Source organism: Cydia splendana, chromosome 16 (genome assembly GCF_910591565.1).
Source record: "Cydia splendana chromosome 16, ilCydSple1.2, whole genome shotgun sequence".
Lineage (NCBI taxonomy): Eukaryota > Metazoa > Arthropoda > Insecta > Lepidoptera > Tortricidae > Cydia > Cydia splendana.
The window spans coordinates 7,654,891-7,682,393 of NC_085975.1; the positions used below are offsets into that span (position 1 = coordinate 7,654,891).

The 27,503-nt window shown below is 37.4% G+C and overlaps 2 protein-coding genes across 2 annotated transcripts in view; both read left to right on the forward strand.

The window, feature by feature from the left end:
• The window catches only part of LOC134798204 (growth arrest-specific protein 1-like), a 454,209-nt gene that overhangs the window by 167,712 nt on the left and 258,994 nt on the right, over positions 1-27,503 (forward strand). The window lies entirely within an intron of this gene.
• Positions 1-27,503, forward strand: part of LOC134798193 (membralin) — a 131,030-nt gene that overhangs the window by 58,364 nt on the left and 45,163 nt on the right. The window contains exon 9 of the mRNA XM_063770553.1: positions 17,068-17,200. Coding sequence (XP_063626623.1) covers positions 17,068-17,200 — 133 coding nt within the window. The remainder of the gene's footprint in view (positions 1-17,067; positions 17,201-27,503) is intronic.

Here is a 27,503-nt window from a genome sequence, read left to right on the forward strand (position 1 = left end):
TATTTGCTCAGACCTCGAGCGCCTTTCAGTCATGTCTAGTTTTATAAAAGTAAGATAAAATAAACAAGTCCAATCCTATAAATTGTATCAAAAGTAATGCTTTAAATTCTCACGATATTTCAAGAGTGCGCTTCCGATTAAACCGTCCATTCCGCCGACAAGGTAATAACCTGCGCTTTATGATAAAGTTAATTAGATAGAACATTCGTTCCCTGGAGCAAGTACACAGATGAGACGCCGACCCCTCTAAAGAAAAAGGCAGAGAAAATGGAAACGAAAAATCAACAAATTCGTATTTTACCTCCACGCCCACTTGGTTAATCAAATTATTTGCTCAAAAGATGCAACAAGTTAATAAATACGAATAAATAAATTATACTTCCATCTGCGAGTGGAGCTGCATGTTTGTAGATCTCTTATTGCAATTAGGAACCACACATTTGATCGTTTACGTTTTCTGTTGAAAGCAATAAGCAAGTAAGCAAGACATTGCCAAGTACTTTCGTTTCAATAAAGTATCTGCTATCTATAGGTAAATTGTAGGAATAACTTAGCAATTACAAGTTTTTTTAAATGTTTTAGGCCACTTTTAAATTCCTGTTTCCGAATATTAAGATAATTTATTAATTGTCTAAAAAGTACAGGCTACATGGGTACATCGGGAAAGATTAAAAATTAAAGCTAAAAGCTAATCTTAAACTATAGGTAGATAAGTATCATTAACGCATGCAAGCTGAATACACGAAATGAAACACGTATGCACTGTATCAATACAAATAAATATATTCTGATTAACTTTCGTGATCAGAGGAGACGAACGTTTATATTAGGTACTGTTGTGCTGTACCTACCTTTGAACATTAAACAGAGAAAGACTTTTAAATTGTGATTAGTCTTGCCTTTTTATATATGTATTTACTTACGCACAATAAAATAATGTTACTTATGTTGAAGAGTTTTTTTCCACTCTAATTTTATTTCTACTCCGAGAACATTCAAACAAATGAATGTTTTAATTATTGTCAACTTCTCTATTATATCCATTTCGTAAGCTATATATGTAATGTATATGAGTAAGCCGAGTAAGACCGGACGGGCGCCCCGAGATATAATTAGTTTCGTGATCAGCCCTCCACCGGGCGGGTAAAAGTCAAACAAAACACCGTAATCGATGCGTATGCGACGCAGACTCTGCTGGCACGCCCGCCCCCGCCTTATTAACCGAAACTTAAGTTTCTGTGGCTATTTAGAAATATGATACTACTATATTACCTTTTAAAAGAATACCCATGTCATGAAATTATGTTTCGCACTAACATAACTAATTGTATATAGGTATGAAATACAAAAATAGCTGATAAAGAGAGCTGAGAAAGTATTCCCGAATATTTTAAACCCTAGGTATTTATAATTCGATGTCATGAACTAATAGGATATATTAACTTGAACTATATTAACTTAGAAAATACGTTCACATGCGTTTCCTCCGTTTAGCCTAGTTTATTACATCTTGGGTTTATTAGATCACCGTTTTACGTAGCGTAAGGGTTAACGTGTTCGGCCGTTGTGAGTAAGACTTACGTCACTCACTGCTCATTATATGAGTGCTATTGTACGAGTATCTTCGATTTACTGATTTTATTTGCTCGTATGATTAGACTCAACGTATTTATCATATCCGATATCGGAAATTGCATCATCAAATACAGCAATCAGAACTATATCATTTCCCTGGGTATGTTACCTTGCCGCTCTGGCCTGGGAATTAGCCGGTCCGATTCATTTGAAACTGTTTTATTTCCACACGGCCGTAGGATTGAGTTGAAACCTCGTTGTTTAAATCGACTCCTGCAATATTGCTTGCTCTCCCCTCCCAGGTGAGTTCGTAGTTTCTATTTTGATATGGCATCATGTTTATTTTACGTACTACTTGTTAAATTATGCAATATCTTGCTACATTATTTATTCTTGTCATTGCTGTGTCAAACCTTATTTGGGTTAAAACAGCGGACGGCAACCTTTTAGCAGCCAAGGGCCAAATAGTAGTTAACAAAGTTGACGCGGGCCGCACTTTGTTAATTATTATGACTTTATCAGACATTGTCGTTTGTCAATATTACATACAAAATAGCCAGGGAGGCTCGCAGGCCGCAAGTGTGAAGTTCGCGGGCCGCATGCAGCCCGCGGGCCGCCTGTTGCCGACCGCTGGGTTAAAATATAAGATGTCACTATACAATGTTAAATAATAGGGGTTATATTTATTTTCTGTATCTCTCATGACTACAGGACTGTATAAAACGTTTCACAAATGCAACCAACATTTGAGTGCTTCCAGTGAAATCATTCAGTACCGTTCCCGTACATTTGTCGCGTATCTGTTTCCACGTCGCCTGGTGTTCAATTGCACGGCGTTGCGTAACTAACGCGAGTTCCTATCTCGCGTTGATGTTTCGTACGAATTTCGTCTTTATTCCGATGCTGCCAAGTCGAGTTTTGAAATACACCTATTTACAAGAATATGATCTTGTATATGTTGAGGGGAGTATGCACACGGAGGTGGGGAGTCGCGTAACGGACCTGCCGCAGACACTGATGTATTTCGGTACCTCTACTTGTTCTTTGCAACCATGCAACTTGAGCAAAGTACAGAGAGGAAAACTGTTAATTATTTTCCCTTAAGATTTTGTTTCTAATAAGACTGAAATACGGATTTTAGAAAGGAGTTCAGAACTTCTTGAAGATTTATCCAAAGTTTTTTCAATGTAGTTAATTAGATACGTTTAAGGTATATGTATGTACAACAGCTCCTATATTTACACATATATCTGTCTATCTGTCGCAAGGTATGTCGGTTTTCTCATTGAAGTATAGAGTCATTATATGTAATTATTTTTGAGCATGGTCACATTGGTCACTAACTTCATGTCATATCGAGCAATTTTCGGCATAAAAACGTGAGTGACCCGTTTTAATTTGTCTGAGATATTGAATATGTCAGAGTTTTGTTATATTTTTTAACTGTTTGTACAACGTAAGTGATTCTTCATAAAAGCCATCGAAACTAATAAAGATACGGCTAACATATTAAGGTGCTTGTTTATTCGCAAGTACTGAAAATATTATTTAAAATATGCAAAATAAGTAAACCGATTTTATTTTCCCGCGCCGCCGCGGAAAGTACCGGAAAGCGTGCGGATATTGAATTAGTGGTGAAATTCGCATTTTTTTTCCGGAACGGAGACAAAAAGGAGTGCTGGCGCCCGCCGGACGCTGAATCAATTACGTTACGTTGACGCGCCGCGGTAATTCGATCCGTCGGCAAATGTTGATTCGACCGCGGGGCATGTCCGGAACGAGGCCCGGAACACACTGAGTGGCCTCCAAAGTCAGCGTTCCTATCGAGCATCTTGGTTCACCTGACTTCACCCGTCAGTCGAGTAAAGTGTGGAATAATTTTGGAACCATAAAAATAACTGGTGACTGACATTGGTGAAACCGATGTGAGCGATATATTGATATTGCAATTAGGTACTTGAGTAAACCCAAATTGCTCTACTTGCGATACATTTTGGGAGTTGGAACTTAAACAAAACTCATTATTATATTTTGATTCAATTGTTATTGCTGTTAATATCAGGTAACCTCATTCTAGCGGTCTAGCATTCCAGTGTGAATGTGTTTTAATATTTTATTGTATGTGTTTTTAGTCCATAATTGAAGTCGCGCTACGAGTAGATGTATGGAGTCGCGCGCGAGAACGCAACTCATGCTAGACCGCCTGATATCTTAGATCCGCACAATAAAATATTAAAACACATTCACACTGGAAACTCCTCTTTTGCAAAAGTTTCTTATTAACAACTGATAACTATTACCACTTTTATCAGTCGTACTTTTTTAGAAATTCGCTAAGCATGCGAAAAATTTCACAAAAATTACTATGTATAAAGGGGCCCACTGATTAACAGTCCGCCGCACGGTATCGGCCTGTCAGTTGTTCGGAACTGTCAAAATTTTGTTCTAACTGACAGGCCGATACCGTCCGGCGGACTGTTAATCAGTGGGCCCCTTAAGTATTTATCATATTAACTAATATTTATCATATTAACTGGTGACGTGGTGACCGAAGAGCTGGCGGCTATCTCGCACAACGTATCAGCATTGCGATGCAGCGAGGTAATGCAGCCAGCTTCCTTGGTACAATGCCTCAAGGGCCTATTTCAGATTTAAGATAGTTATTAATTTCGTTTAGTAGTACCACTGTATGTAGCTTGTATGTAAATAAATGATTTAAAAAAATATTTATCATTATCTAAAAAATACTTAACATTACAAACTCCGTTGTGCCCCAAACCTTAACGCTATCACGGGCAAGCCGCGGGGCCGTCATCGGGCTGCCTCACTGATCTATTTTCTTCATTAGCACTTTGTAAAAGCGTTGCCTCAATTAATGTTCGGACCCTAAATTGAACGGTTTCAATCGCTGATATCGGATGGACGCTTTCTATTTTGGGTATTAGGTGCTCGGGTATCACAACCTTTTTGGGAATGTTTCGTTGATCGTTCCAATTTTTTATGTACCTATGCTCTTACATTCACACATTAAAGGTATGCTGGAGTCTTTTAAGGGGTGTTTGTTTTTGTACATTTTATTTTATTTTAATCCGTCCAGAATATATAAAAAAAGTATTTTTGCTGCAAATTTTGTTTCATTTATATTCGTGCGACGAATACCTATTACAAAGCCCTAAGTCACACATTTAGCTTAGTTGACGCATTTACCTCTGTGTAACTTAGTGATCACTCGAATCTGCTCAAGTTTAGCTTGCTATTAAGTATCATCAACTAATAGCACACTAACATCACTCTACCATCGCACTGTCTCGTTCATTATAATCATGGTAATACGGGATGGCATCAGGCTATTCACTTCAATGATTACCGGTGGCTCGCAAGGGTTGCACTGTAATTCAGAGCAAGGTTGGTATTCCAATCGCTTAAAGCGCAAGCCAATCAAATGTTCAGGCGAACCAATAGAAGTACACATTCTTGCAACGCCTAGCTGTTACAGATTGCGAGGCCTCATTCCATTTACACTTAATTTTCTGAGCGTTTGAGCGCCACGACTTGGCAAGCAAAAGCATTAGATGGCCAGATTTTAGGTGAACGGCAAAGCGGATTATCGAAATTAACCTCTTCAACGGGTCTAATGATTGAGTCGTCTTCCGCTCGAGCGGCGGGGGCCTGCTAGACGCAAATAGCGTAGCTAATAATAATCCTCAATAACTGTTTATTGATTTAATATTATTTCAGTATTAACGAGATTTTGTATTACATAATAGGTTTATGAACAATTAATTGCTTGTTATTTTTTTTTCTACAAAAGTCCCAAATAAAAATGATACTCAAATAGTTATTTGTTTTACAAGGGAACAAAGTTTTTGTTTAACTGCTCGTGCTAATATTGATACCCGAGCAAGCGAAAGATTCCAAAATTGAATTACGTTTGTTATTCGATAGAAACTTTTTTTTTCTTTTGTTGATTGAGCTCGAGTTGCATAGGTAGAGTTTGGCTACTGAAATTTTACACAAATGTTTGGCGGGAAATTCAAAATATCTCGGGCTGGTCACACTTTGTGTAGTAGGAATTATAGTTTTGATACTAGAAAATATTTTTGATTTTCTGTGCACACGTAAGGTACCTAAGGATATCAGTGAAATATACGCTGACGTGCACTCAAAGTCAGCTCACATTATTTCTACCACTAAGTACAGTCAATGATAAACACATATGTTAAACACTTTCTCACCATACACCATTGTAACAAGGCGAAAAATGATAATACCGTAATATTAATCCATCACCAAAAAAATACATAAGTACTATGCCAAATATGCTAAATGCTAAGTATCAAAATATTTATAGAGCACCAACCTCCTAATTTGTTTACATTTGTTTAGGAGTTGTAAACATTGCAGTTTTTCGTTATACAACGCTACACGTCGACTTCGCACATTGTCGTAATTATTTACGAGCTTAAATAATAGTTTGCGAACCTCACTCGGTACAAACATTATTAATATTATTTAAAATAAACCCCTTATAAACCGCAAATGATTTGAATGAATGACATAAATTGACAACTTTTTTTTTAATCATAGACAATTGGTGATACAACAACGAAATATCTGTCAACAATTTTTGGCTAGCCAGACTATATGATCATGTGGCTGATAATAGTTTTGTCAACGTTATTTGGTACTCGAGGGTGTATTCCTAGTTTCCATGCTTGTTGCTACCACTATACCATCCAATCTTAAAGGCAGGGTAAACGGCTGAGACATTATTACACGCCAGGCCGGCCGGGCGGCGTCTTGCCACACAAATACGGCGACTCATCGGCAATTTGTATCGGGCCAGGCGCATGCATGTTAATAAAGCCTATTGTGTCCTCCGCTCCACGAGATTAATCCAGCGTCGTCTAATCTATGCAGAGCTGCAGCACAACGGAAGATACAATGCATGAGCAAATTGTATTTTCATAAATGGGTCCCTATTTGATAAAGTCATTTTAAATTGAGATCTTTTACATATCCGCAGCAACAAAATATGTTTATTGTTCGCGTTAAGGGAATTTAACTCGATTACTAATCAATACAATACCCGAAATGTTTTTAGAAAACGATTTCGTATTCAACGATTTATGGCATAGGCCGGGCAGTTCAAAGCACAGGTTACGAGTAACTATGCTCCTTTTGGTGATGATTAGCGCATAGGTAAATGAATTTTCCAACACATCAAAATAATATACCTACTGAAATGAGAAAAACAAGGTAATGTAAACTCGATGGTTTATATGTGTTTGACGGGGAACAAAGCTGTAACACTGCATAAAAAATGACAGAGCATGGAATCAAAGCATTGCCATAACCAGAAAAGAAATAAACGCTTATTTTAACAACGTACGCGTTAAACAATTGCTACTCGTGTTTCATGTAAGCAATCATGCCAATCACAGCTAACGGAAACCAGAAACAATTTGTTTTAAAAATAATTTAAGCATAATTTTTAGGGAAATATCAGTTTTTCCTATTAAAGGTTCGTGAAAACTTACCTGCATCAAATTATGTAAGTAGTGTATCTTTCCTGTCCGAATGAAAGTACGTGATTAGTTTACTGTGTCAATAAGTACCTACTAAATCATCTTAAGAGCGTGGTAGATGATGGAAGTCAGATGTAGGCTTTGAGGGAGACGCGTACAACGTGTTACGTGACTTTATATTAGGTTCGGTTCAGAAATAATGGTTTATCTAAACGCAAGGCGAACTGACTGAGCAGTAATTAGAATAGTGCAGCGCGCGTAGACCCGTAGCCCCATCCTGCGTTTTAATGTTTCGGCTCGACTAAGCCTTGCATTGGAGATCCGTCTTTACGAGCTCGTTAGTGTCGGTAATCGCGCTGCACGGCCGGATTACGCCTGTGCATTATTAGTGTTTTTATTGATTCACTCGGCTCCTGTCGTAAACTGAGATTATTATTCGTGACGCCCCCGCGCCTTCCAGCCAAGTTTGTTTTCTTACTTAATCGCGACGATAACAACATTTAATGACGGCTAGGTGACTGGCGAAATTCCGCTTCGATGTTTAGTGCTCATTCTATTTTCATTAACCATTTATCCACTTAATGATCCAGATCCTAAGGGAGCTATTCAATGACTTGGCCCCGTAAAATTAAACCCTCGCGTGATCTAAAATCTGGAGGTAAAAAGGTAGCAATTAAGTATTTAAGTACTGTTTAGCTAAGATTTGTCTTGGTGTTTGAATCTGACAGTGCCTTGGGATGAAAGCAGGTAAGTAAATGAATGTGTGGCTGGCTTCCGTTGTTCACTACCTTTTACGAGGCTGATTTAGTTTAGTTACATTACTAAAGTACGATGTAATAAGGTTCAGTTTTCACCGGTAGAGATGAAACTGTGTGATAATGCAAGTCCAAGGGTTTATTGGCACGAAAATGTGTTAATAAGCTTACTCGTTTTATGGTTATTGTCGTATAACACTTCAATGATGAAACATAGTAGCCAGCTGGTCATTATCTTAACCCTCGTACATGTTGTCGGATATTTTGGCAGTTTTTTTTGTACAGCATAATTTAAAGAGTCAATTTTGATTTCAATGAATATTTTAATAGGTACTCAAAAATATACCAACAGTATCTGTCTCCTTTGCATTACGTCCTTAAAATTTCAAGCCACTTCATCAATTAAGCTTAATCTCCAATTACGTGCAAAAAAATTACATCTACCGGCTTAATTTAAAAAATAAACGAGAAATTAACAATTTATGGAGTAGTTTGCGCATTTAAAAAGTTAAAACCGGAAGACCGACGTAATACCCTTTATTGCTTTCCGCGAAGAGAAAACAAACACGATGTCGATGATTAGATTTTTCCAAGGAACCCTAAAATGGCGTACGGGCTCCATTATTCTCAATTTGCGCCAAGTTCAAGGAAGCTCGGATGCTGGCGGACGCGGCGGGTGTCCCCCTTGATTAAACCCCTGGAAGTAAGAAGTAACAATTTGTGTGCATTTCTCTATTCACCTTGGAAAATTTATATTATTTCGTCTTGGATTGCACTTGAGCTTAGTGCACTCTCTCGCGTGCCTTGTTTGAAATTTGAGTATTGGATAATTATGGATAACGTTTGCTTAAAATGAACCAGTTTGTGCTACTTCAAAAAATGGTACACAAACACAAGGTTGCATTTCATCATTTTTATTCAAAGCATCCAAAGTCCACAATGCAAGATAACAACTCGCATATCGTCAGGTGACAACCAAAACTCACTAATTAGTAATTACTACCACAAGTACATAGTCATAATGAACCATATTAGTACTAAAATAAGGTTGATTTTTGTTTAATTATTATTTAGTAAAATTACTCAGTTTTGTTTGTCACCTGACGATATGTACTTGTTTATAATGTCACTTTCTAACGTTTAACTCGTCTACAACTAATTCATTCTAACTGATTCTAATTAAAGACACTAATATCCGTATTGCACACACTATGAAAATGGATAACTTTGTGCGGAAATTTTATACAAAATGACCAAAATACTACTTAATATCAATAAATGATATTAAGTAGTATTATGTATAGTTTGGTAACCTTAATGTGACGTTCCACGGGAAAAGGTACCTTATGAGGGTTTCTAGTTTCGGAGATATTAAATGTTTTGTAAAGAGGTGAAAAAATGCTCAATTTTTTTTTATTGTGTGATCTGAAACCTTAATGCGTAACGTTTGTTTACCTGTTTTTATTTTTGTTATAAGTTAGTTATAAGCCTAGTAATGTCGTCTCAGAGTTTAGTAGAAAAGGTACCTTATGGAAAAAAAAATTGAAAATTCCCAAAAAAACTAGTCAATACGGGAAAAGAAGTTTGGTAGAGAACTGTATTAGCATTCTGCAAAACTAATTTGATAATTTCAGTTCTGGTTGGGGCGCCTCGCAAATATTATAACCATACATAGACCGACATCACAAATCCAAGTAGACTGCTATTATACCAAAGTTACTCTCGTCAAGTCTTTCTTAACTAGAATAATCTTCATTTGGTTTGGTCGCATGCAGTAAATCAGCCATTGGTTTGCTGAAAAATGCCAATACCCGACGCATTACCTTATGGAATATCTGAGGTCATTGAACCTCAATGCCGCTTATCTTCAATAGCAACCGAAATATATTATTGATAAGAAATAGACGATTTATACCATCTTAACCCCAAAATATTATTAGTTTATCCTAACTGTTCCATCATCATCATGCCTCATCATGTAACTTGACCACAAGGTACCTTTTCATTACATACAAATTATTGGTCTTTTTTAAGATTATTATGACGAAGAACTAATTAAATTGGGGGCAGTTTAATGTAAATTAATATTTTCTATTCATAAAAGGTAAACTATAATATGATTGATATTTTGTAGTGATGTATTATTAGATTTATTTCCATAAGGTACCTTTTCGTAAATGTATGGAGCAAATACTGTTATTGTTATGTAAGTTTAAAGTGGCATAAGGGGTTAAATATAGTATTTAGTTGGGGTTTTAGGATTTATTTCATTTGAATGACAGAATTTCTTTCATATGTGCTCAGAAAAATTGATTGTGTGTCACATTAAAAGTAAAAATATTCAATTTTGTGATTTTATATGAAAAAGTCAGAAAATACATTTTCACCTCTAAATCGGTATTGTTTTTTGCTTAAACTGTCTGTCAGTGTCGTTTTCTAATAGATAAAATTTAAAACTTGAGAGCTCATTGCAATCAATCGTGAAAATGAAATAAAACTTTATTTTCAAGAGATTGGTTAGTATACACATAAATCAGTCGATATCAAAAGTTTATATTTGCATTACAGAACAAGTCGCAATATTTTTTTAATCTCAGATATATAAGGCATTATTATTTGTAGTCAACTATGTAACTTACTTCAGGAACATAGTTTTTTAGGCGGCTAAACTTAAAACTTCTCTATCGTAAAGTTGCTCATTTCACAACATTATTTTCAAAAAATCATATCTCTGTAACTACGCAACCTAGAAGGTTGATCTTTTGTGTTATCGATAGGTTATTTATTGTAGATTACTGGGGTATGCATAACTCCATACCCGCCATAAGGTACCTTTGACCGTGGGACGTCACAATATTGTCATAGCCAGATATTCAGCTGAAATGTGCATCGCCTTTGCGCCATTCAAACAATCGGGCGTCTACCTATGGCAACTGCATAAAAGGTTGTCATTCCAAATGGAGTGGCTGACACTGACGGGTTTATTAAATTACAATAATGATAGAATATTGAAAACTGTTGATTCTGTGTCTATTTTTATATAATACACTGTGTTTTTTAAACTCTTTTGACAGGCTCAGTACATGTAAGCCAACTAAATGGCATAGTTATTTGTTTTTTTTTTCATTAAAAGTTATTAAATGCTGCATAAAAATAACTTCATCATGTCACTTTTCGTTGCATCTATCATCCCGATACATTTCTACTTTTCGATTGTCCTTTATCGATATATGATTGTCACCTTGTTGGTAGGTATATATTTTATTTTTAACTCACACCTTGTCTCCTTGGCTTCGGCCACTGGAGATAACTGTGATACGTACTCTCACCTAGCCCAATCGTATTGATGCACGCACTTAATTCCTAGAGAGACATATCGACCAGATGGACACTTGGTGAAAAGTTAAACGAACATTCGTGAGTTAAAAAAACACAATTGCTTCTACGGTCCATTATGATTTGATCGGTGTGTACGGACCGGGCGGCTGTCCGTCGCTTGCAAGCCTGGACCTGCCGGTTACCTGATATTGACATGCCGGGGCGCTTATTCTGCATTCGAATTATATCTTATTATTTTAATTTAAATATCGGAAAAAGGTGAACGGTATGCTGACCGACAATCGGATGAAAACAGGCTACCAGAATTATATGTTACTAGCGACCCCGGCCCGGCTCCGCACGCGTTAATAAATTATACACCTAAACCTTCCTCAAGAATCACTATTGAATGTACGTAGGTGAAAACCGCATCAAAATCCGTCCAGTAGTTTTTGAGTTTATCGCGAACAATGTTTTATAAGGTGTAGTGATTTACACCAATCAGTTTTAAAAACTAAATAATGCAGTATCTGACACGATGGCAGTACATGTCACATCCGAAAAAACTGTTCTTGTAAGTACTTATACAATTAAAAAATATAAGTAGTTTAGCTTATGCCCTAAGTCGAAAGAGAAAGCGAGTTTTTTGTGCGATTTTATAAATGTCAATATAATAATATTAATAATCTGCTATTTCCGGTTGTTCTCATCTTGCTAACGGTGAGTACTTGCACAGACATAATCTCGTAGCCAGGATTATTCACCAGCAACTTGCTCTTCTATACGGCCTTGTGGACCGCGAAGTACCGTACTACAAGTACTTACCTGCACCTGTTCTCGAGAATGGTCGTGCCACGCTCTATTGGGATCGATCTATCATCACTGACAAGACTATTGTCGCCAATAAGCCTGACATCGTGCTGATAGACCGATCGCAGCGCCGGGCCGTGCTCGCCGACGTCACCATCCCCCATGATGAGAATCTCGTGAAGGCCGAGAAGGACAAGTCCAGCAAGTACCTAGACTTAGCTCATGAGATTACCGCCATGTGGGATGTTGACTCGACGATCATTGTTCCGATAGTTGTGTCAGCGAACGGTCTCATAGCGAAGAGTCTCGACCAACACCTAGAGAGACTCTCGCTGGGTGGTTGGATCAAGGGTCAGATGCAGAAGGCGGTGATCTTGGACACGGCGCGGATAGTCCGCCGGTTCCTCTCTCTGCAGCCCTGACCACCGGTAGCTTGGGCCTTGCCCCGCTGCTGGCGGCACCCTAGGTTAGGTTTTTTATAATGTGTTTATATAAATTTTTATTGTTTTGTAAGTGTTTTTATATTTTACTTTTATATTCATATTATAAAATAACCTAACTTAAGATGAGAAATAAATAAAGAGATTAATAATCTAACTTATATCGACCAGGATATAGACCGTGATTACCTTTTGTATTGTTTTCGAGCTCCCGAAATTACGATGCAGTTACATGCATCTTGTGAAAGTTGTGAACATGATTACGGTCCATATCCCGGTCGATATAAGTCTAGTCAAACTAACCGTGAATCATTCAAAACTGTTATAATAGTCTCGAATTTTCATTGTTAGTTGTTATTGTTGTCCAAAGTGAAACCGCAATGCAAATAATTCTTTCCAGCGAAGGAAATATTTCCGGGTCATAAACTCAAATCCAATTTAAATTTTCAATATCCCCAAGTAAAACAACTGATAAAAGTCTTAGCCGCAGACAGAATTTAAGTGAAAGGGGAAAAATCTAAAAGGTGTCGAGCTCCAGAAATTGGAATAATAAATTCATAATGCCCAATTTGTGGTACGTTTTTTCTTGTCTGAACAATATGGTATGCACGACAAACAAGTATAGCTTTAGGTTAGGCGTTTCTGATTAGTTTTGGTAACGATCTTATGAAATGTAATATATTATATCTTATTTTATAGTTTGAATGCAAATGAAAGGAAAAATCAACTATTCTATTTAGATGGGTCGGTCCTCACTTAGTATAATTACAGCCTTATTTCAAATAAATTGACCATCAAAATCATCACTACCCGACATTCATCCCACTGCACTCGCACAAGAAGTATTCGGCTATAACCGCCAACCTATCCCAATTCAAATTAGGGACTTCACACACACCTTAAAATTTATTTGCGTTCACTTTATACAACCTCATCCTATACCAAACATTGGTAATAACTACACACTGGTAATTATTATCTAATGATATTTCGTACCTTGATTTCGAGGACCTCAATGGTAAAACCCTGGGTGGTTAACAACCAATACCTCTGGTTTCCTCCTCGAAGGTCTTTAAAGCCCTACAGCTCCACCCCCTCTTACTACTGTTTACAAAAATTACTCGTGCATTATAATATATTTTATATAATCTTATATTTTAAATAACTTGGTTTTTTATGTATAGGTACACCAAGGTAACAAATCGTAGTATTTTATTTATATAAAATATTACTAAAGTCAATATTATCGGGTTGTCAAGTTTTCTATCGCCCGACTCGCGACAGGGGCTGATGTTTGGCGCGTGCCTCTCACCCATCTTCGGCGATCTTCGACCCGCGCCGGAATTAAAATTAATAGCGGACGGCACGTCGACCGGCCCGACTCGGCCCGGGTAATTTGTTTACTCGTCTCGCCTAGGATTACGTCGCATGCTCTGTTGAATAGGTAACGGCCGGTGACTCCCGTCACACTTACGCTCCGTCGCACCCCATTTGCCGACTGTGAGGCTCGGGACCGGTACGCATCTACCCGCAGACAAATTGATAATTTATCAGTAAAGCTTACGTCAACTCGCATGTCATCACCTGACTGCCGATGGAGGGTTGCTGAAGGTGAAGCGAGTGCTTGTATCTTTGTTCAGTGGCCATTTTCGGTAAGGCATTGGATATAATCCTTAGGCTAGGCTATTCCTGGCCAATTCGTTAGGACCAAGATGAATTATACGTATTAATTATAGCGTAGTATCTAGCTGAATATATATTAAATGTCCTTCAAAGGTTAAAGCTCAACTCTCCACCTCTATCCCGTTTACAATAATTGAGTGAGAGATACTCGTACTACTAATGATCAAGACGCTTGCTTTTCTACGGGTTTCCGCGGACTCACCTTTTAGATCTTTTTATTCAAAGACTTTATTTCGAGAATATGAGCGTTATTATTAATAAACTCTCCATTTTATCTTGTTGTCAATATTCTTGTCGGGGTGGATAACAATCCAAACCCTTGAATCATTCGATTGGTGACAACATGGAAACCTGATTCGTCATTCACGTCTGTATGTCCGCTTGACACATCCCCAACTCCGAAATAATTAAATGTCCCTTGTTAGATATGATTCAGTTAAACGTCGCCGAAGTCGGGCCGACGGCGTGTCGTGCCGGCTCCCGGTCGCCCTGCCGTGTTTATTGTATCAGTGTCGACGCTCATCATTCTCATCAAAATGCAAATAAAGTAGAACCGACCGACCGTCGGCGCCGGACAGTTGCTGGTTTCGTATCGAGTTATATCCTCATGATATTTGGGATGTATACTCTACCCTCCCTGTGTTGTGTGTTTGTGTCATTATGAACAATATGCACGTGGAAAGCTGGGACGCTATAATCTTGTCGCGACGATTAATATGGTTTATTTACATTAAACAGACTGGGATTTCTACGGAAATTTCGGGATTTATAACAACAGATTATAAATGTGTTTGGATTTTTAAGTATTATAATAAGAATCGAAGTGGCGGTTTAGCACCATAATGTTCAATTATGATAGAATGTTACATCGTTATTAATCAACTAAAATGTTTATTTTGGCATACATTTCTATGCACTCACGGCAAACTAACGGTCCTTTTATATGATCCGTCTAATTGACTAACCGTTTATCGTCATTTATCTTCCTGAGACATCTTTACCATCAACCTCAATGTCACATTGTACCTATTCTGATGTATTTTTTGTGTAAGTTTAAATATCCATTGTGTTTTTAGTTTGAATTAACAATACGAATTCCACGAATCTTATTTTCGCAAGTATTCTGAGTATTTTCAAATGTACAAAGTTTTTTCTGTGGAATAATTCCATAAATCAGCTTAAAATTTCCAGGGACTGAACTGTTTTCAGGTCCAATAATGTTTTGACAAGAGCAATTGTATTGTAAGAGCACGTGTATCGGAATCACCATTAGTGTAGTAAATAAAGGTAGTGGACCCCGCAGTAATTCCTCAGCCAGAAAAAACTTTACAGTATGATAAAGTATCAATAAATAAAAAGTATTGTATACATTTCCAAAGAATAATAATAATAGAATTAAAGTAAATACCTAAAGTCTTAAATCGTTAATATCTTTTTACGGAAAAATGCTCCGTTCAAACTTTCTTCACCAGACATATACATGTAACGTATTGCAACAATATATGAAATATCAAAAAAAAATATCCCAGCAGAAATACCAGCATTAATAAAATATAATTTTTTGGCGTGTCTTGGACCGGAAAATTGCTCAGTCTAATTTTTACACTGGAATGCCATTTAATTGCCGTTTTATACCTACAAAATGAAAATCTAAAAAATTCCACTCTCAGTTTTTAATAGTTCTATAATACATACATTTGGGTACGCATTTTTTTTTGGATTTTTTTACCGACTGCGCCAAATTATATTCTAAGATCATATAAGAAGAAAAAAATTACAGAGCAATTTTCCGATGAAAATGAGCGTCAAAATAAAGGAATTCTCATAAAAAAATATTCTCATGTTTGACAAAACTTTTAGATTTTTTTCTAGTATCACATACTGATACAAATAACTTATTTTGTAAAATAATTTTGGACTGAGGAATTACTCGGTTCAATATATAATCAGATTTGTGTTTTTACCTAACTTAGGAGTGTTTTTTTTTTGTATATTTATATGTTAGTCTCGGCTCATACTATACAATAACCAAGCTAAATTTCATCGACTGAGAAATTAATGCATGGGTCTCCATACAACAACTTGCTTCATTTACTACACTACATATCTACCTACAGATATTCGGCCAATTCGCTGAAAATGAAGATAGTGTAGTACTTTCATATCCGTTTCGAAATAACGTCGACAGAATATAAACTGCTAATTAAAACTCAATAACTCCAAATCAGGTTTGAATTTTCGTGTGAAAATGCAGTGTCTTCAGACGGGGCGCGATCGCGGGTCGCTCTCAGTCCTGAAACGTTATTCCTAATTGATACATGTTTCAGGTGAGCGATCGTCAGCGACCAACCAGTGTAAGCTTGATTTTGGATGTCGTATAATTGTTACGGATCTCGAGTCCACAGCTAGACTAGTTATCTCTTGTTAAGCCCTCGTATGACGTAGTAAGTGATCGTAACACAGCACTTACGCTGTTAATAAGCTCGCGCCGGGTCCCGGCTCGGATTTCGGTCGTTAGTGCGTAATTGTCGACACCTAATTAGTCTGACTCGGGCTCCGGTGACTCCCACACATGACCCCATGTTTAATGCGATGCGCCGCTACACCGGGTAACGCGCTTAATAAAGTAGATTCGGTACGAATCCTTAACGGTGGCGACGGGAGCTTCAGACTAACGTTGTCTTGGGATTTCATGTCTGATCTGTGAACAGATATATGCATGTATTTATTTCAGTGTTTCATGTTGTATTACACAGCGTAAAATAATTCGCAGGCAATATCGACTCGGGTTTTCAATAGATTTTGAAACCTTCGCAATTTATTTTATTAAGTACATACCGACGAATCGAAATATGGAACCGTCACAAAATTAGTGACGTAGTAATTTATAAAATTTTCATTTCTGTGTTATAGTTTTGCCTTTTTTCTCGAGTTAAACATATGTCATTTTGTCCACAGGCATGGAGGCTATAATGTCCGAGTTCTTCAACGACACAACTACGGCTTTCTACATTATACTGATCGTGTGGATCGCTGACCAGTACGATGCCATTTGCTGCCACACCGCCATCGCCAAGAGACACTGGCTGAGGTAAGTCTAAGAAAACTAAAAAAATGTTTTTTTCTCGTCGGTTCAAAGTAAATTGTGTGTCTTTTCATTTGAATAGGTACCTTTTGTTGCATAAACGTCACTATCAATTATCAAGTCAATTATATTTGGCCAGATCCTTTTGTCGAATATAACATCGGTGAGTGTTTCATTTGAAGGTGTTATGTAAATGTGTTATATAACTTTTTAAAAGGGCCATATAATTATTGCTTACATGTTGATATTTTATTAATGCTTTAAAATGATCAATTTGCAGCGCATATTGAGTTACACCACATGAAAAAGGGCGTTAATATGGGTGTTTATTATTTAACTAAGAAACAAAAGAGTTACTATTAGTTAACAAAGTCTATCTCACTTTGACACAAACTCTAACTTAAAGCAATACACATTTACCCCCTTATTCATAAAACTTTACGGGCCTGATTTAGTTAAATTATGTTTTATCCCTTTCTTACCAATACATAAGTCAAAATGACAGATAAAGACAAACGATTATGATCATTGAGGTTTGTAGCGCGTTTATGAATAAGGGGGTTAGTAGGTAAATAATACGCAGAATTAACAATCCCTTAGTGAAATCGACAACAAAAGCTTTTCCATTGAAATATTGCGTCATTCTTTCTATATTCGCGGAATAGCATAATAAGCGCAAAAATAAGTGACTATTGGGACTTTGAACGTTCTTTAGCTATTGCATAAATAAGCTATGCTCGGTTTTTGCAAAGGACATCACAATAACCGCTGCTTTTCCAACACAGAGGCTTATCTATAATTATTAGGTACTTACTAAGACCGGCATTCGGCACATTATTGAAGTTTCGATTGGCGTTATCTATCAAAGATTGTCATCTTGACTATGCCCCCAGATATCATTCTGATCTCAGTGCACGTTCAGATTGGCTTGAAAGCGTTAACGAAGGAAGAATTCGCTATGTAGCAGGAAATATATGCTACGCGCTACGGCGTAGCGCTGTGTACTGAAGGCCTACTGCAAACAACGTTCGACCTGTTGGCTCATGTCACACTTACGTACGAATTTACAAGAGCGACAGAGAGGCAACACGTCGAACGTAGTTCGCGGTAGGCCCTCTGATTTAGTGCGGCATTTAGATTTTGTAAATAACGTTGTGTTATGTTATCTCAGTATATGTAGTTAATGTAAGCTAGATGCACTGCGAGGAATTATATAAGTATCAATATTTAATTTATGAGATCAAATTATTTTTTACACTTCCGAACATCGCCCCGGATATCTTATTTTTTATTAGCTTATTTTCGTGTCCCACTGTTTGACAAATTCCTTCCTATGTTTTCAACATTCGTTCCTGTCTCCAGATATTTCCAATATAGTATCACTAACATATGGCATATATACGTATACATTTGTACACTAGCTTAGAGGTCCAGACGTATTTTTCCAAGGCTAGGAGTCGCAGCCACCCGAGAGGACGGTGCCGTTTTCAATTTGCTTTATTTGCGCTTGTTTTAATAGCGTTCTCCTTATTGGCCGCGTGGCCGGTCAGCCAAATTGCTTCGTGCTCGGACGACTTTTGATTAAGGAGGCGCGGGCAGTTGAGCAACAGTTTTGTTTATCTGGACACTATCTAGTGGAGGGCGCCGGGATGCCGATTCGGGCCTAAAAAGTGATGTCAATTTAATATCATTTATCGGCTTTGTATACTGGCTCGGTCAATTGCGCTGCAACTAATATATCTCAATAACAATTTTGTAGTTCGAATGCCGCCTAGTGTTGGTTAAGACTCGAGTCCTTTGAGTTCTCTGCTTTAAGACTCGACTCAGTTTTTGAGACTCATATAATTACGTCTTCTTCTCTTCTCGAGTTCTTTTTTCAACTTGTTAGAGACCCGAGTCTTTTGTTGAAACTTGAGTCTTTTTCAGAGAACTCTCATTTTATTACGAATAAAATTCAAAATGCGTTGCCTTTATGTGAAATTCATGGGTTAGGTACACGTTTATTTTCATTACTGCTACTAGTATTTAGACAAAATCTACAAAAATGTTGACCGAGTCTTTATTCGCTTAAAAATACTCAATAAAGGGGTCGGCTCGGGACTTAAAAGACTGAAGTTTTTTAGCGCAGAGTCTCGTCAAAATGAGTTCTTCAAAAGATTCAATAGACTCCAGCTCCTACCAACACTAATGCCGCCCCAGGTCTATGTGTACTTATTGTAATGGAAGTACCGTATGTAGAACAGATCGGGATTACTAAGCCGGCGATGACACTGACAATAGCTGACGACACACGCGCCATCAGTTGTCGACACTCATTAATGCTATGGTCAGCTCGGAACAATTTCATTATCACCTGCCCGTTGACGAGGCGATCCTATTTCGTTAATACTTTACAGGATATGCCAATTATCAGGCTGACGGCTAATCAGGACTTTGGCGTGAGGCTTTTATACGGCTTTTTAATGCTATTTCGTTGTGAGTTTTATTTATAAAATATAGAGTACTCGGCAGGTTACTTTCTATAATTATTTAAATGGGTTATTACACATTGTATATTTTTATTATATTCTGCGTAGTCATAGTAAAATGCACTTTTGTTACTAACTAGACATGGGATGAAAAATATTCTTCTATATTACTATTATAATGTGGTTGGTTGTCGCTTGCGAAAAGAATGCCAATTTATTCACAGAGCACTTCCCTTTTTGATGTTCCGACGAATAAATTATATACAATCTTATAAAAGGCACATGCTAAACGGTAAGCGCTCTGAATATTTAAATAAAATTGTTGAAAATGTCGTTGTGAGGGAAAGGTCTTTGTTAATTTAAATCTGCCTCGCTACCTGCCTGCTCAGTCTTCTTTGTCGACAAATTAGTGTGATCCAATAAAAACAGAAAATGCAATATCCCTACTACCTACTCAACGTACGGGGAACTCTTTTTAACCGACTTCCAAATCTCAAAGAAGGAGGTTATCAATTCGGTTGTATGTTTTTTTTTATTTTTATGTTTGTTACTCCATATCTCCGTCATTACTGGACCGATTTTGAAAATTCTTTTTTTGACCCGTTTTTGTCAAAACCCAGTTCTGATGATGGGATCCATGAGGAATCGAGGGAACTCCTCAAATCTTAAAAGCATACATACAGGATGTTTGGTACATCGTTTGCCAAATTAAAACGGTAGATAGGTTAAGTCATTTGCTATCTTCTCATGCCTAGAAAAAAAAATTGGCCATGGTTTTTTTACTACTGCGCAAGTAAAAATTTGAAATTTACGAAAAATTGGCATAGAACTGAAAAATAAAAAGTATCCAAAATTAAATATTTCTAGGCCTGAGAAGATAGCAAATGACTCAACCTATCTGCCGTTTTAATTTGGCAAACGGTGTACCAAACACCCTGTATAGTGATTTTTAGGTTTTTATCAACAAATCAAGCATATACATCCAAAAAAGTGACATTTGATGAAGTGGAACTGCTGGTGATGATCAGAACGGAACTCTTCAACGACGCATAGTTCACGTTTGGCGATTTGTCCTCTTCGTTATGTTTGTTAAGCAAGTTAAGTTTTTAAGCCACATTTTTGTCAAGCTCGAGTTCTGATGATGGGATCCATGAGGAATCGAGGGAACTCCTCAAATCTTAAAGGCATGCGTATAGAGATTTTTGTATTTACATCAGAAAATCAAGCATTTTCATTAAAAACTGTCGCATTTGATGAAGTGGAACTGCTGATGATGATCAGAACAGAACTCTTCAACGACACATAGTTCACGTTTGGCGATTTTTCCCCTTCGTTATGTTTGTTAAGCAAGTTAAGTTTTTAAGCCACATTTTTGTCAAGCTCGAGTTCTGATGATGGGATCCATAAGGAATCGAGGGAATTCCTCAAATATTAAAGGCATACGTATAGATTTTTTTGTATTTTCATCATAAAATCAAGCATTTACATTAAAACCTGTCGCATTTGATGAAGTGGAATTGCTGATGATGACCAGAACAGAACTCTTCAACGACGCATAGTACACGTTTGGTGATTTCGAATTTCGATTTTGACTTGGACTGGGACCCGGACTCGGACCCAGAACCAGACTCATACCCGGATCCGGTTCGGACCCGGACCCGGACCTGGACTCGGACCTGGATTCGGACCCGGACTCGGACCTTGACCCGGAAAACCACTATGATACCTTAACTAAATAAACCACTATGATTACCTACCATAAAATTTAGGTATAAAGTATGATGATGCCAATTTTACTAGCCCCTCCCGCTCAAACCCCCGTACACCGCACCGCATGCGCCGTTAAGTGGGTTAGGTTAGGTTTGAACTGCGATCCTCACAGAACCGAACAAGGGTTAGGTTAGAACTGCGAGCCTTACAGAAACGAAATGCTACTTGAAAAGTGGGTTTGAGTAGGTTCGAACTGCGATCCTCACAGAACCGAACTGCTATCAGAGAAGTGGGTTAGGTTAGGCTAGAACTACGACCCTTACAGAAGCGAAATGCTAGTAGAAAAGTGGGTGGTTTTACCTCCTTTTCTACATAGTGCACAATCTACAATAATCTTCCACCGGCCCCCATAGAAGTCGTTTTTTTTTTTCTTAAAAATTATTAAAATATTTCATAAACCTTTCGTAACTACAGATACCTGTACGGATATGATGGTCGTTCTTGTCTACATGACAGGGTGATAAAACGGTGTCCGTAACTTTCTATCCCACGCTGTTAAAAAGTGACAGTTATTTTATCACGTCGATAAAGATGGATAAAGCTATCCATAATACGCCGGCTGATTTAAAACACCGACTCGATTTAATTTGCGCGTTACGGTATGTATCATACGTCAGTGAAAACATTTCTCGCCAGGCTATCCATGCAATAATGCATCATTTCATTAAGTTCACAAAATTTTAATTAACTGCTGTCCTTTATACAAATGTAGCGGAATATTTCGTACAGTCTTTTTATTGAAATATACAATTTTGATTAAATAACGCAGACATTATGTTGCTTGCAAAGTATGAAATTAATTTTGCTTTCCATTTTCAAAGACTAATTAAAACGACGAAGACATATCCAGTGCAGTTTTAAAATTTTGTTTACGCTTTTTTCTTTATCGCTATTTGTATTACCTTCTTGTAGTTACTTTACCTTTATTTCATCTTTGAAATTTCATAGGCTCAGGTTAAATTCATGCTCTAAATAAAACAGGAATGACAGCTGACAATGATTTTTATTTACGTAGTAGTTACTTATCCCATATATGCCCATTGGGTTGTTTTCGATCCACTGAATAAAACTCGCTTCTACTCATTAAAATTAGTAGAAGAATGAGCCTGTAACCTCAATGAGTTCATAGCTAAAAGTTTTGGGCATATGTGGGTTATGTTGGGCACTAACTGAGCACAAACGCATATTATACAGGTATGTAGTAGGTATTCAGCCTGTATCTGAAGATGAATTAGGTATAATATTCTCAACGTTATCTTTAAGGATCCAGAAATAAAGTTTTAGAGTCTGTTATTCTAATGTTTGAACAGTTATCAAAGAAAAGTTTGCCTGCGTATCGGTACTTGGAAGGTCTGATCCTGCGATTCCTGCGGTCGTGTGAAATCGGGCGGCCACCGCGTGACGAGCGGTCTCCCCGCATAAATATAAATCTCTTGGACCGCCAATTAAGGTCCGCCCCGACAGTTTGTCTACGACGCCGCCCTGATTGCTTTCCCCGCGAACGACGACACTCGGGACCTATCAGATCGATAACCCCGGCTTGGATGACCCTATCAACACCACCGAACCTGTCACTAGTGTCGAATAAAAGAGTTTGAAAACAGGTGTTATTTTGAAGAGATCAATTTAGTTCCACCGGGCACACGTTACTTCTAACTTGAACATAAAAGTAAGGTTCACTTTTAGCTCAACGGCCATTTTTGGCTCAACGACCGACATTTGATTTAAATTTCATTTAGTCTCATCAACGCTTAGCACATAATTGGGTAGGCAAGTAGGCACACCAGGTTAATGCAAGTGAGCGCTTTTACGTAAGGCGTGATGCACAACTCAAGCCAACGTCATCATTGGCTATATAATACTACTTAAAAGAAAATAGATGCCACTAATAATTTTGATTATCACAGTAAAACTAAATTCATGTTCATTGAAATATATGAAACAATTGACTAAGTAGGTATTTAATTTTTATAAAGCTTAATAACAACCAAAGCGTTGTTTTACTGTTATTAAAAGAAAACAGGATGTTTTGTGAAAAATACAGGATGTATAGATACTACTGACAAACAGCATCGCATTTTTCACCAGCCCTTGAGTGTCCATTTTAGACCAAAATCTGTTTATTTGCAGAGTTGAATACCTTTCCTTTTTATAATGGATCGAAAAGTACACCAGTAATGGATAGTAGTAAAAACAAACGGTTGTTTTCTTTGTTAATGTTATATTTAGAATTTAGAAAAGTAAATCCACAATAAGACTAATTAATTTTCTTATTTCTTGTTTTTCTTCCGTTGTTTTCTTGGTAGAGGTAAATTTACCTTTTGCTATTTCGATTCACTAAAATAAACAAGTCACAATAAATGTAAATTGCTAAGGTAAGCTCGTTAAAATAGTGATAACACTATGCTATTCACTCGAAGTCAATTGTGAATAAATTTGCTTTATTTTGGTGGCAACTATTAATTATAAATAATGTTATATGTAAGAATTATTGTACCACTTGTGCCCAGTACGGATATCATGGTCGTTCTTGTCTACGTGACTGCGTGATAAAACGGTGGCCGTCACTTTTTATCCCACGGTGTTAAGTACGTGACAGTTATTTTATCACGTGGATGAAGATGGATAAAGCTATCCATAATACACCGGCTGATGAACATTAAAATAATAATACATTCGTTGCTTTTTTTATACACGCACTTACCAATTTTTATAACTTACTGAAAATTCGCTTGTTCACCGACGGCACGGAAAGTAGCATTTGAAATAACGTCAGTGTTGAGACCACGCATGATAAGAGGCAAAGCGATCCGCGTGTACCTAAATAATGATAATCCGAAGCGGTAATGTGCGTGCGATTTATTTATAAGCGCGGCGCTAGAGTTGACGCGGCGGCGTCGTTAGGGGCGCCCTTCTCGTGTGTCATTTTAAGGATGTGCCAAATTGAAGGCTCCGTCGGGCGTCATAGCGAGGGGAGACTGATTTATGCCCCCGGCCCCTAGCGGGTTCGATTAGAGGTTTATACTCGCCCGAGGTCAGTTTTCTTATATCAACTAATACGACACGTTTTATTGCGGTTATGAAAATTACGCGTGTGATTGACCGATGGTCGAAAGGTGATGGGCTGAGATTTTCCTGTGGAAATTTCATGTAAGTAACGTTGAGATCATTCTGTTGACATATTGCGCCGTTGTGATCTAGTAGAAGGGATCTAGGTAAACTTGGGGATTAAAGCTAATTTAGGTGTAACAATTTTACACACTTTTTACTTATCTTGCAAGGTTTCATAATATATGTTGGTGAGTATGTGCAAGTAGTAGGTAATTCCGCACAAATATTACGAAATCTTCAATTACTGGTATGTGTAGTCTGATCAGCCAAATTACTGGTTAGGCTGTGCCCAATTATCTGTGTCAGTGGAAAGAGGAAAATAAATGTATACTCACTTTATATTTTCACCAGTAAATCAGTGTATTGTGACCGCCCACGCGCTTAATTAAATTGTACTGACGGCGATATGTCAATGAAAAAACAAGTTACCGTAGACCGGGGTGACTTTGGAAAATTTGGGGTTACTTTGATAGAATTAAAACGGCCATAGAATTACCATTATTCATTATTTACTGAAAATGTTCCTGTAACTAGTTAGATTACTATATATTCATTCATTCACCTACTGTAAAAAATCTCGCATAAATATATATTATGGCTTAAAAACTAGAATCTTAAAGTCGCCCCTGCATTTGAAAGTCACCCCGGTCAATGGTACTTCAGTTTCATTTTCACTAAAAAATTAAAGAGCTTGCTCAGTGAACTTACATGTTATAATGTCAATGAATTTATACTATGAGAATGTTCCGAATGTTAATTAATAAATGAATATGATACCTATGTAATCCAATATGTAAATTATGTACCTGCCTAAATGTGTAAAAACATTGTATCTGTTTTACCAATAAATAATCTGGATCAGAATCTGAACAGAAACTTCATTTTTCGATATTTTCTGATACGCTGCAACTCTTGCGATCAGAATAAAGGTGATAAGTATTCAAAATTCGAAATGCCGCTCTTGTAATAATTTAATAACAGACCGTAGACGATAAACTGTCACTTAACTTGGTACAGCATAAACTTGTTCCGCGCACATCTCGCCTCGTTACAGTCATTACAGTTTTATGACACCCGCTGACAGCTTGACCACCCGACGAGCCGCCACTTGTGGTAATTTCAAGCTAGTGCAGCATCGCTAGTAATCATACTAACACAGACCAGTGTGGTGACTTCAGTTAGTTTATCTAACCATCATTGAAACCAGCCTACATCATCCTTACCAGCCTATATCCACTGCCCACTGTTGGGCATAGACCTCCACTCATTGCGCTAAATTCATGTTAGACCAGTTTCGGGATTTAGAGTTTGTTTGCCTCAACTCCTGGAGACCCTATGCATCTCTAGGGATCATTAGTTATTTTATTTTAGTTTTGAGAATTGTACAGCTCTAAAGGATTTTAGATTTTTTAGTAATTTAGAGAAAAATGGATAGTTTATCTCGCGGGTGAGATACTGTCGCGGCGCCCCTGTGCTAAGACGGTTGGTAAGACCAGATTTCTCGGTCGATGCTAGACTAGTTAGTTTTTTCACAACATATAAATCTACAGCGGTTTTGTTTTGTTTAATATTCTGGTGGTCTGATTTTACTTGCAAGTCTACGCCCAAGATTTTGGAAGAACCGCTCATGGAACTACTACTTTCCTTTTCATGTATAAACACACATAAATTGTTATTTCCTTTCCTTATTTTGGAGTCCGCCTGTTACCTCCCCCGAACACACCCACTCCACTAGTTAATGAATCGTCGATGTGTTTAAACGTCGCGGCGCGAGTCGTCGACATCGCGCCCAGCGGAGCGTGCGACCAATGCGCGATGACGGCTGTTCGCAGCTGTTAATTACGGTTCGACGCGCCACTATAGGTACTATCTTTTAACCGAAGCTTGGGTACTTACGAAAAAAACACAAACGTAAATCATGTGAACACTCAGAAGAGCTTACCTGCTATAAATATATCTTTTGTAGCCATCGCTCAAAGATGTCGTAGGAATTATGGCACATATTGATGAAATTCTCAGAACTTCGTCAATATGTGCCACACATTCAATATAATATGGAAGGCTCAAGTTTTCGCCAGTTAGTGTCTTGGGTGACCTGTTTCCATTAAAGCTCGAGCAAAGCGGCTTAAAACCCTGGTAACCTCTTTATGACAACTGAGTAAAACATTTTCACTAATACGAGGTGTGGATTTGTTTATTCTGTTTAATGTTCTATAATAGTACATTACTACAGAGGCCGGGACGAAAGGGGTTGCCGGCCGAAGACATATAGACGGATAGGTCTGAGCGCGGGCAACCCCATTTCCCGCCGAGGTATGTATAGTGCTTTTCTCAAACATGCAATGAAATAAATAAAATAAAAAATCCACGAAACCCAAGTTTTATTTATAGAAAAAACTAAAAGTAAAGTACACCCAAAATATAACCAACACGTACCAATATCATTATCACGCGTGTGTTTTACACGAGTCGTGTATTTTTACTACCCGTATATTTTCATGTATCTTTGATTTTTTCGCCTTGTATCCGTCTGACTGTCGTTTTCGTCACATAAGTTTACATAGTCTTTCATGTTGATATCATGTTTCACATACATCGTTGCTTTATGCACGGAGTAAATAAGTATAATTTCCACAGTGTTGACGAATTTGTAGTTACATCCATTTAAAATATGCCACAAAACTGTTTCTAATAAACTGTAAGCCATTTTTCTTAGTTTCTCAAATAATAAAATTGCCATAAGCAACCATATACATACTTCGTCTTTGACTTGGCGGCAGAGGCAGCAAGTTATTAAAATCAATTCTGCTTACGCTGCCAATTCCAACGCTTACGATTACAATTAATATTAATTTCATTATTTCGTCGGAACTCTAAAAGTCAAAAAATCAACAACGCATCATAAATCCAATAAAACAGAATGAATATTTTTCAACTTTACCTCCATAACAATTTAAAAA